The 12,437-nt window shown below is 33.1% G+C and overlaps 1 protein-coding gene across 7 annotated transcripts in view; it reads left to right on the plus strand.

The window, feature by feature from the left end:
• DENND1B (DENN domain containing 1B) overlaps positions 1-12,437 on the plus strand; it is a 265,472-nt gene that overhangs the window by 211,062 nt on the left and 41,973 nt on the right. For 5 of the 7 annotated variants that reach the window (XM_055378544.2, XM_055378528.2, XM_055378538.2 and 2 more), the window contains one exon: positions 7,480-7,570. In XM_055378544.2, coding sequence (XP_055234519.2) covers positions 7,480-7,570 — 91 coding nt within the window. Of the gene's footprint in view, positions 1-7,479; positions 8,337-12,437 lie in introns of those variants that run through there. The other 2 variants (XM_063709838.1, XM_055378557.2) reach the window with 1 other exon arrangement.

A 12,437-nucleotide genomic window follows, 5' to 3' on the forward strand; every position in this document is an offset into this window, starting at 1 on the left:
CTATTCCCTTTGCCTGGAATCCTCTTTTCCCATTAAACCTCCTCATGGCTTTGAAGACTTGGCTTAAATGCTGTCTTCACGAGACCTACCCTGACCACACTATTTAAAACAGAAAGTTCCTTGCCCTAGATTTCCTAACTTCCCTTAGGAAGTCTATCTTATTCTCTAACACTCATCACTTTCTCACATACTACATCATTTGCTGTTTCTTATTTCATGCTAAAACGCTCTTCCCCTACCTCCACTACATGTTTAAGCATCACAAGGGCTTGGATTTTTGCCTCCTTCATTTATTCCTGTATTTCAGGTATCTAGGAAAGTGCCTGGAATATAGCACATATATTCAGTGAAATATTCACTGAATAATATAATTAGTTGATTCTTTTGGTCTGGTGATCATAAGGTTCAGCAGACTAAATTCTTTAGCACATTATTTAATGTCAATTGACATATCCTTGAAAGTAGTATTGTTGTCTTATTACTGTTATTTTAGGTTATTAGTTTTAATAATACATTGCACTGAGTCGGCTCTTAATACTCTTCATAGTGTTTTCCTGTTCATGATACCATGGTAGTCTAATTTAGTATACTGGAGGCTGATAGTCATCTCATTACCTAATGGCATAAAAATAACAATTTATTTGTATTCTTCCACATACTTAATTTTCTTAGTTTGAGCTGACCTACCTTACTTATTCCCACTTGTTATAGGCAGTTTGTGTTTATATATAGCTACTAACTGAATGGCTTGCATTTAGCAGGTGTCTATAAATATCTGTTGATGTAATTTATTGTAACACTTCAGTATAGTTTTCACTAACCTGTCAAGGTTTACTGAACATTTCTAAGAAGAAATATTTAAATTAGACTACTTATTAAATTTTTAGCCTGGAGCATTATATAAAAAGGCAAATTTTAAAGATTCATAAGAAATTAGTTTATTTTTGAAAGCAATTTTTTACTGTATTTATTTTTCCTTAAATTGCTGATTGATTTTTAAAACTATTTTTCTCTAGCTCTCAAGACTTGAATCTGTTAGTTACCTCTTATCTTTGTACCTAAGAAGGGTTTCTAATGCGAGATAAATTTCTGAGCCATGGTAATGTTTCCTCCAAGCTGAAGAAGGAATTTGGGTGTGTAGATTTGTTTATTGTGTTGCTTCAGCACTTCTGCAGCTTTGCTTCAGTAACAGGACTGCCATGTTAACACAAAAAACAACACTGAATCTTGCTACTTCCTCAGCTCGGCAGAGAATTGCACCACTGCCTCATCTCTCTACCAGAATCTTTTTAATAAGGATTTTAAAAAGATCAAATATTTCTTTTAAAATGATACTAGAATCCTGAAATTCAGTTGTCAATAGAGTTTTGATGGAGTGATTGCGATTAAATATTTATATAACATGTGTCTAGACCACTAAGGGAATTAGAACACTGATAATAGCATAACTTGTTTTAGGATTTTTAGATTCAATACTGGAAATACACTGACTGGTAAATAATTAAAGAATTGTAAAAGGCATATGACTTATCTCTTAGAGGACATATACATTCCTACCAGTTTACTGGCAGCTATATTGAAGTGTAATCTGTGACTTTGATCAAAACATATTCTTTATATTTTTTGGAAAGAAGCCTCCTATGGAGTCTATTCTTTATATTACATATTTGAAACATTCATTTTATATTTAATTGTATTTAAAAAATGAATTTGAATAGTGAATGTTAATTTTCATTTAACAGTATTACTTACTGAAGTATATTTAAAGCAACAGATAATTTCTTTAAATTGACTCAGTGTCGTATTAGGTGGTTATTGGAAGATAAAAAACACTTTTAAAAACCTTAGTGACATCAATATCAAAAAGAAGAGCCAGAAGCAGTTTTGCTGCTTGAAAATATTTATCTTGTAACCTGTCACAGTACTTTAAGATCATGTCATAAGCAAGGTTGAAAGGAAACCTGCAAACCTGAGTGCCCTCCAGTATAATGGACTGGACTAATTATTAATGATTTTATGTATATATTATTTTGATGTAACAGACCCGTGATTGAAAACTAGAGGGTGGCCTCTGGTGTTATGTAACATGTATATTTGTTTTTGTCCATGGTTCCTGGCTCATAGCTCCTAAAATCCTTGTCATCTCCAAAAGCAAAAAGATCATGTCATAAAGATTAACAAAATCTGGTTCTTGCAATTGTTGATGATTTAGAGGGAATAATGTCATTGATCTTGAGAATTACATATATTATTATTTAAATCAATTTTATCTGTTTATAATTTATGAAATTATGGAATCCATACTATGGGATAACATCTATGAATTTTTGTAAGATTTCCAGTTATGTTATTTATGTTTTGGTGTGATTAATATGTTTAGATCTAGATTTTTTTTCTTTTGGAATAAAAAGAAAAATATTAAGATTTACATAAAAGCATCATCTTAAAGCAAATTCTTAAGTTCTTTTAAAAATCTACTTGCAACCTAATTTTATGTTATATCTATGTCACTTTTATTGTTATTAACAATGCTATTTGTCATTACTTATAGTAATAAACTAATTCTTTCAAAGCTTATGTCTTCCAATTACCTGTAGATATGTGTTTACTAAATGAAATAGGTAGCTGTTTATAAGGCAACATGTGATAGCACATTATAGAGTCACAGCTTTTCCAACAGAGATGATTTTTTATTAGTTCAAAATTATTTCTCTGCATCAGTAACTAAAAATGTTCTTATCTCTTTTACTTCTTATGAAATGCTCCAGAGTTATTAAAGTGGTATAACCATGAACCAACTCCACTTGGGGGAAAAATAGCTGTTATTGAATAAAAATAGAAAAAGGTGTTTGAAAAACTGTTAAATTCAGCATTCTTCTCATTAATAATGCTTTTCAGTTTATTCCTGGATGTCTATTTATATGCATCTATATATAATATATGTATGTATATGCATGAAATCAATCTTTTGTTATAAGAACAAACATTTACACTCATTGTGTACATTGGTGTCTGCCACTGACAGGATTGTTTGCAAAGTCAGTGATAACACATGTCATTTTACTGAGTGATTAATTTCTATTGGCTCAAATCACTAGGTTAGTAAGACAGAGTAGTTATACTCAAAAATGCATAATCAGTAAATAGTTTTGGGATTTATCGCTTTTTAGACTTGAACTGTTCCACTTATTTCTGAAATGGATGGATTATTTCCAGTAAACACAAAAATGAAAACCTTTTAGCAAGTCTTCTAGTCTTAATCTTTTAGAGCAAATTAAGTCCTTTAAAGGATGTCTTAGTTTGTTCTATTTGTCAGTAATGTATTACTTTCACTTTATCATTTTGCTTTCACTTTATTTTTTAAAAAATTATAACTAATCCATCAAATGAGATCACTTTGATTTATAATACTGTGTTACAAATGTGTGCAAGTCAAATTTTGCATGCATTTTAAACCACCTTATTTAAAAATTACCATTATGTGTAGCAAAGATGCCAACATCATAAGTTCCTAGCTTTGACCTCAAGATAGAATGAAATGAATTAGTTCTATGCATTATAATTATTTAACTTTAAAACTGGGTAGAAGTATATGAACTTCAGCATTGTTAAAGTGTACTTCCGTCTTTCCACAACATTTACTCAGTTCAAACTTTATGGCAGGTATTTTGCCAGGTATTGAAGATGCATACATGAGAAAGACAGTGATTCTTCCCTTGGGAAGCTCATAAAAATTTGACAGAGATAGAAAAGGTGGTGGTACTGGGGAAAGTGGACTTTATTATTTAGCATTTATTGGGTGTACACAATGCAGACACTTTACATTATTTTAATTAGCTCTTGCAATATCCCATAAGGTATTTTTATTACTCCCATTTTACAGAAGGAGAAATAGTCTTAGAGGTGACAAGTGGCCCAAGATCATAAAACTAGTAAGTGGCCGAGTTGTGATGCAGGCCTTTGATACTCCACACTCCATGTTAATTTATACTATAGGAAACCTTTTGTATGCCAAGTATAATGAAGATGTGAAAATGGGTAATGTATGGTCCCTGTCCTCAAATAGTTCTAAGTTTTGTAAGAACAGCTCATGCTCTAAAAAATCTAAGATTCCATTATTTTAGGCTATGTTTATTTAAACCTGTCTTACCACAGTTTCACTCAAAAGCATTAGATGATGATAAAAGGATGATTAAACCACATTTTTCCATTAATAGTTGTTTTCATTCATTCATTATTTTAGACTCAGAGGTACATATGTAGGTTTGGTACATGGGTATGTTGCATGATGCTGAGGTTTGGGCTTCTAATAATCCCATATCCCAGATAATGAACATAGTACCCAATAAGTAGTTTTTCAACCTCTGTCCCACTCCCACCTTTCCCCACAATTTGGACTCTCCAGTGTTTATAGTTCCCATCTTTGTGTCCCTGTATACCCAATGTTTACTTCCCACTTTTAAGTGAAAACTCGCAATATTTGATTTTATTTCTGCATGAATTTGCTTAAGATAATGGCCTCCAGCATCATTTATTGGTTGCAAATGACATGATTTCATTCTTGTTTATGGCTGCAAAGTATTCCATGGTGTATATGTACCACATTTTCTTTATCCAGTCTGCTGGTAAAAGGCACCTGGGTTGAATCCATGTCTTTGCTATGTGAGTAGTGCTGGGATAAACATACAAATGCAGGTGTCTTTTTGGAGGAATTATTTATTTTCCTTTGGCTATATACCCAATATGGGGATTGCTGGATCGAATGGTAATTCTATTTTTAGTTCTTTGAGAAATGTCCAAGCTGCTTTTCACAGGGCCTGAACTAATTTGCACTCTCACCGACAGTGTATAAGTGTTCCCTTTCTCCACAAACTCGTTAACATCTGTTACTTTTTGACTTTTTAATAATAGTCATTCTGACTGGTGTGAGGTGGTATCTCATTGTGGTTTTGATTTGCATCTCTCTGATGATTAGTGATGTTGAGCATTCTTTCATATGTTTGTTGGCCACTTGTATCTTCTTTTGAGCAGTGTCTGTTCATGTCCTTTGCCCAATTTTTAATGGAGTTACTTGTTTTTTTCTTGTTGGTTTAAGTTTCTTATAGATTCTGGATATTAGTCATTTGTTGGAGCATAGTTTGCCAGTATTTTCTCCCATTCTGTAGGTTGTCTGTTTACTCCATTGATAGTTTCTTTTGCTGTGCAGAAGCTCTTTAGTTTAATTGGGCCCCAATTTTCAATTTTTAGTTTTGTTACATTTACTTTTGAAGACTTAGTCATAGGTTATTTGCCTAGGCAAGTGTCTGGAAGGGTATTTCCTAGGTTTTCTTCTAGGAAGAAAGGTTTTTAGTTTGAGGTCTTACATTTAAGTCTTTAATTCACCTTGAGTTAATTTTTTTTATATCTTGAGATGTAAGACTCCAGTTTCATTCTTCTGCATATGGTTAGCCAGTTTTCCTGGCACATATATTGAATAGGGTGTCTTTCCCCATTACTTATTTTTGTCGATTTTGTTAAAGATCAGTTGGTTGTAGGTGTGCAGCTTTATTTCAGGTGTCTCTATTCTGTTCCCTTGGTCTGGGTAAAGCACATTTTAAACATGAATCTGTTGATTCATTTTCTATTCTTTCTTAATTTTTTCTGTAAGAGATTTTTGTATCAAAGTCTTATAACTGGTGTGACTTACTGCTATTAATTCTCTTCCCCACCCCCCCCCTTTTTTTTTTTTTTTTTTTTTTTTTTTAGGATGGAGTCTTGCTCTGTTGCCAGGCTGGAGTGCAATGGTGCAATCTCGGCTCACTGCAACCTCTACCTCCTGGGTTCAAGAGATTCTCCTGCCTCAGCCACTTGAGTAGCTGGGACTACAGGCGTGCGCCACCACGTCCAGCTAATATTTTTTGTATTTTTTAGTAGAGACGGAGTTTCACCATGTTGGCTAGGATGGTCTCAATCTCTTGACCTAGTGACCCCTCCACCTCGGCCTCCCAAAATGCTGGTATTACAGGCATGAGCCACCACGCCCAGCCTATTAATTATCTTAAATTGCTGCTGAGGAATATTGTATTGTCCTATACAACTCATCTCAATTAGTTTTGTTCATTAACCGTTTAAACAGAAAACCAGGGAAGTATCTGAGTTTTTCTTTTTAAAGACCAGCTACTTTATTTTAGTTCAGGTAAAATTTAAATTTCTAGGGTAAAAAATTATGGTCAGGATTAGTTAGTTTTTGGATGCATCCAAAAGATGGAAGTTTTAATCCATCTTCAAGTCCTCCTTGCAAAAAGCATGTAAATCTTTCCTATGTTATCCCCTGCCTCTTAAGCAAGGAAGACTTAAAGATACTTCATCATAATTATGGATGGAGTAAACCACAACATATCAAATTCTAGGTGCTGCAAATCAACAAAATAAAAGGTAACCAAGTGCTAGTAATACGTGTGTGTGTGTGTGTGTGTGTGTGTGTGTGTGTGTGTGTGTGTGTGTGTATATATAAAATCATTGATTTTCACCTTGGGTTGGTCATATAAAAATACCCAGGATACTTTTCAAATGCAGCATTAATACTGTGAGATTCTGATATGCTATGTATGTTGGAACAGGTAAGGACTGGAGCAGAACAGGCAATGGAAGATAGTCTCCAGGGTATCTGGATTTCTGCACTTTGAAAAAGATCTTCGGGTGCTTTTGATAGTTTCAGTTTCCCACTCCTCCAACCTCTTTTTTAAGAACACTGAAAAATATTGCCTAAAATAGCCTCATGCATGTCAAGTCAATATGCATTTACCTCAACTGTATTTAACTTAATAATCATAATTCTTGTCATTCAGTGAGAATATATGCCAGGAACTATGAAAGTTGTATTGATTTTATTGTAAATGGTTAAAATTAGTTGGTGCTCTATTATGCTTTAGAATATAATAGTTTAGACAAGTAGTGTTTTATTTTACTGAGTGAAGTTAATAAGCTGAAAACAGGTAATGTCTAACATCTCACAGATACTTGCTGTGTCACATTTCCTAGGTTAATCTAATTTGTTGTTTGCAGCAACACCATGAGGCAGGTACTGGGTAAACAGGCCTGGCTGGGGAAGACAGAGCCCCATGGGTAAATGGCTTGGCAAGGCAACAGTACCTTTGTACAAACTCCTCTGTAGAGATTTTGCATTGAGCAACCTATCCAGAGCCTATGATCTTTACTACTGCACTTTGCTATTTTTTGCTAATAAGTTAGAGTTAGACTCTTTGCTGTACATTTGCAATTTAATTAATTAGCTGTTGTTTACTGAGCACCTGTTCTTTCCATTGTTTGAGAATTTTCGTGTGTGTGTGTATATATACACCATATATGTGTAATTTATACAAGAGTCTGTTATTAATGTTTTTGATGTAAGTAAAAATCTAACCTTATAAAATGAAAAATTAACATTTTATTGGATAACATTTTATTTGATACATTTTATTTGACACTTTTTAATTCTAGTTTATTGATGGTCGACTGGCAAAACTAAATGCAGGAAGGGGTTTCTCTGATGTATTTGAAGAAGAGATCACTTCAGGTGGCTTTTGTGGAGGTAAAGACAAGTTACAATATGATTATCCATTTTCTCAATAACAATTATCTTGGTCTTTGCACTTGTGTCTGATAAAACCTATTTCATAAACAACTAGTGATTTTCTCCTAAATATGTAATGTCTTAAATACATTTTTCATCTTATAAAAGCTATGGAATTAGCTTATTTTGCCTGATATCTGTTACTCAAGGCATTAAGTTGGCCTCATGAATTGGTAGCTGTTGGCCTCGATAATCTCTTAATATTGCTGGAAATTAGTAATACAGAAATCCAGTCAACTCATATCTTCCTGTCTTTCCTTCTGAATAGTAGTATTCTCTGCTAGAAAACTACTAGTGATGGTTATTACTGAGTATGAATTTAAGAACCGAGGTTATGATTGGTAATACAATCCAAAAAGAAGGGTCTGAACACCAAAATTCTTTATACATATTTAAGTAACTGTATTATTATTATACAGATGTCTTTACCTTTTTTACTTTACAGATCACTGCAGCATTAAGAAAGTTTTCAGTTTACCATTCCATAAGTACAATTAATCCTTCTAGTGTAAATGTTCAAATACTGTTATAATTATCTAGGCAATTAATAATTTACAAACTGATATTTTTGCACGATTGTTGTGGTGTATAGTCTTGACTTGCAGAGCATTTTGCTTGAGTCCTTGAAATGTCCTGTTCATTCATTGAGTATTTGCTGAGTGCTTACAATGTATTAGGCACTGTTCTAAGTATTAGGTGTACTAAATAAACAAAAATCCCTGTATTCTGTATCTTAGTGTGTTAATTTTTGGCCTGGTATAATAGCAATTTTTTAAACTTCTTTGTATGTTTGTTTTGAGGAAAAAAAAATTCAGTCTATATGTAAATAAATAGATGCTGGAATTCAGAAATGACACATGAAAAGACAAAACGTAATAAGTACTCATCTACACATTTCACAAAATTTAACGTTATTTTTAAGATTCATTTTCCCACCATGAAAATATAGAAACCATTGAGATAATTGGTTCATTAAAGGAGGTACAAATGAACTCAGTAGTTGCCAACCTTTATCTGATGTAAGTGTAGCATTTCATTGAAAGCATTTAGCTTGGGGAAAAGTTAGTTTGCTTGACTCAGCAAGTAAGCTGAATGTGGAATCATTCAGCTCCTTGCTTCCTTCAGTTCATGGGTAAAAATTTAGCTTCAATGGAACTTTTGTGTTAAAATAACACTTTTTTACTTCTCAACTCAGACAAGCAAAATTTTGTCAGCTCATGGACAAGTTGCTTAAGGCATCTACTCAGTATTTACATAACTGCTGTCTCATTATCTTTATGACCCGTGGGGCTAGTAGCTTTTATAGAATTGAAGATGACATTTTGTGACAATAAGGGGCTAGAACTATGATCCTTTTGTACGGTTAAATTCTGTAGTCTTAACCATTGGTCCAGGTACCTCTGTAATAGAGTAGAGATAGGTGGCTTTTCTGGTGGGAGGGCCCACTAAAATTTTTCACGAAAAGCCTTATTGTTTAAAAAAGATTAGGAGAATATGATTACCGATTAGTATCTGACTTAGAAACTGCTGCATTTTCAGTACAACTTAATGCCCACTACTTTGTTGTTCTTTATTAAAATGAAAAGGTTTTGAACTCTTATTTTAATTTGAGAGAGCCAGTACTTATCTAAAAGGAAAGCCTAATTTGACAAATATTAATTCCAGTGAGTACAGCAAGAAAGTCCCTTAGAAATTTGTGCCTGTCAAGCATTATTTTTAAATTATTCTATGTTATGTTATTTTATACATAGACTTTTTTTGTAGATGAAAATAAAGCAAAATGCGTTAGGATTTGAAATAAAAAGATGACTAATACAATAAAAATTAGCAGTGTTCTAACTATTAATTAGAAGATATCCATCTATCTAGGGTGTGTGTGTGTGTGTGTTTATAAAATGGTTCCTAGAGGTCAGTTCCAAACATACATCATTCACATTACCCTTGTGAGAAAGAAGAATATATCGATGTCATGAAATTAACCTGTTCTTCAAAGAAGTAAACTGATCTAACTTTGTTGTTTATCTCATAATAATAGTAATATAATAATTGCTCATATTTATTGAGCACTAATATGTGGCAGAAACTTTCCCAGGAGCTCTACAAATATTATCTCATTTAATCCTCACAACACCCAAGGAGGTACTTCCTTTTTTTTTTTTTAATTAAAGTTTTAGGGTACACGTGCACAACGTGCAGGTTAGTTACATATGTATACATGTGCCATGCTGGTGTGCTGCCCCCAGTAACTCATCACTTAACATTAGGTATATCTCCAAATGCTATCCCTCCCCCCACCCCACAACAGGCCCTGGTGTGTGATGTTCCCCTTCCTGTGTCCATGTGTTCTCATTGTTCAATTCCCATCTATGAGTGAGAACATGTGGTGTTTGGTTTTTTGTCCTTGCAATAGTTTGCTGAGAACAATGGTTTCCAGCTTCATCCATGTCCCTACAAAGGACATGAACTCATCATTTTTTATAGCTGCATAGTATTCCATGGTGTATATGTGCCACATTTTCTTAATCCAGCAAAGGAGGTACTTTCATTACCTCATTTTTATTGAGTATTCAGCTCAATAATTTACTCAAGGTCACACAGCCAGTAGTGGCCAGAGTCTCAATTCCACATGTGTCTATGTGGCTTCAAAGATATACTGTTTTTCATAGTAGATTTTCTTAATGCAAAAACATTCAGTAAACAAGAGTAATACTTAACCCTTTCCTACTCTGATTGAATCAAAGCAAAATTCTCATCTCTTTTGAATTTCTTGTAGATTTTTTACACATGAAGTCCTAGAAAGACCACTGTGGCAGAAATTAACATTAACTAAAGCTAAGAAAAAATTGTGTTCCTTTAAGCAACAATAATTAGGAAATTTGAGAGAAACATCTATTTTCTCCTCTTTATCATTGCAGTAGTAGTTTATACACTATTTTTGTTAATGCTGATGGTTATGATAAAATGAATATGAATATGATGGAGCTTTATCATTATTGTGGCTCTGATTAAAAATATACAGTGCAGGACAATCAGATAAGGAACAGCTAGATTCACATTTGAATCTGGAACTGTATGGTTAAAGAATCTGTGAATACATGCATTTTTTCAAAAACTGTCTCTGCCCTGTGAGCCCTCATCAGGACTATTAAGGAAATCCATGTCACACCTTATTCCTTCATGAGACCCTTGCAAAATATTCCACCTTAACTTAAAAGGAAAATTTTAACTTAACTTAAAAGGAATGTGTGAAGGGAAGAGTAACCATGGAGTTTAAAAGATAATAAAACAGGACAGGAGTAGAACAAAGGATGCATTTAAGTAAACACAGTGTTGGTCTGTGAAAAAGCAGGTAAGAAATATTGAGTAGTTAAGAACATATTCTTTCTTTAAATACTTTTTTCATTTAAAATAAAACTAGTTTTTACATTTACATCAACTTTAAACAGGAGAAATATTTTCAGATTCACTTTATGAGGAGTATGTGGTTACTCTCTATCACTAGCATGTGTTTCTTCGTTAGTTTACACATATAATCTGATGAGTCTTTTATTTGTTCATTTATTTATTTTTCCATTCTTATTTAGTTTTACTGACTAAGGTATCAAAGGAATTTGAAGACGTGGTAGGTGATATCAGTTTAGTGGCATTTTTCTGGCCTTGTTGAACAATTTAGACCAATTTACATTTTGAGATAAATGAGTACAAATTACTGGAATTTAAGCAAGTACATTTGAGGAGAAAGTCTTGGTGTAAATGAGAAATAGATATTTTGTCCTTAAGTGTGAGAAAATCACTAGTTTTATTAACAAAAATAATGTTAAGAATTTCCTCAGTAATGCCTATTATTGCCATAATCCAGTTATTTTAAAAGAAGGATTCTGAGGGATTTTTTTTGCATTCAAATTAATTTTTAGAATAACAGCCTTTTTCTAACACTGCTAAAGAATAATGTGCTTTTCTCATAAATATTGTGGAAATAGGAACCTTAAATCATAAAAGCAGTAAAATTTAAAGGCACAATTAGCCCTTAAAACTTTTAAAATAGGAATCTACCTAAATTGTACCATGTTTTCGTAACATCGAAGCAAGGGACTTCTTCTTTGCCCCTATACTATGAAATTTTAGATTATTACTGGTAATTCTCTCTATTAACCTTCTTTTTCAGGGTATTAGCCTTGAGCAGCCCCTTTCCCTTTCAAATATAATTGCTTTGGGTGTGATACAGAGGAAACTCTGTATAACTTAAGTTTTAATCATATTTTATTTAGCAGTCTTAGAGGGAGTTTTTCAGAGTTGAAGGAATAATGAACCAGGGATTAAATTCCTGGATTCTTATTCTTTTTCAGTTGCTAGCCTTGAGAACATGGCTGAATAATACGTCATCATAGAACCTCAGTTTTCTATTTTGGCAAATTGTTTATAGTAATAACGATCATTTATGATATTTCTTCAATATACTATGTACCTTACTAAACATTGTTTAATCGTTATCTTTCATCCTAACAATAATCCTGAAGGACAATGACTATTATGCTTATTTGATGAATGAAGAAGCTGATGCTCAGCCAAGTTAAGGACCTCATCCCAAATCACATCCTTCACAAAGATAGAGTAGGCCTGAGCTCTAAAGGTCCATTGGACTCCAAAGCCCACTTCCTTCTCATTGAACTGACTGCTTATGGCACTGTTTGCCTATTTTACAGTTGAAAAATACAGTTAAAATAATGTAGATAAAAACATGCGATGACTTGTACAGAGCTGAAAATTAGCTTTTTAAAATTCCTCATAGTTCTAAATAAGACCCTAACCTTTCTACAATAGTTTG

Source organism: Gorilla gorilla, chromosome 1 (genome assembly GCF_029281585.2).
Source record: "Gorilla gorilla gorilla isolate KB3781 chromosome 1, NHGRI_mGorGor1-v2.1_pri, whole genome shotgun sequence".
In the NCBI taxonomy this organism is placed as follows: domain Eukaryota; kingdom Metazoa; phylum Chordata; class Mammalia; order Primates; family Hominidae; genus Gorilla; species Gorilla gorilla.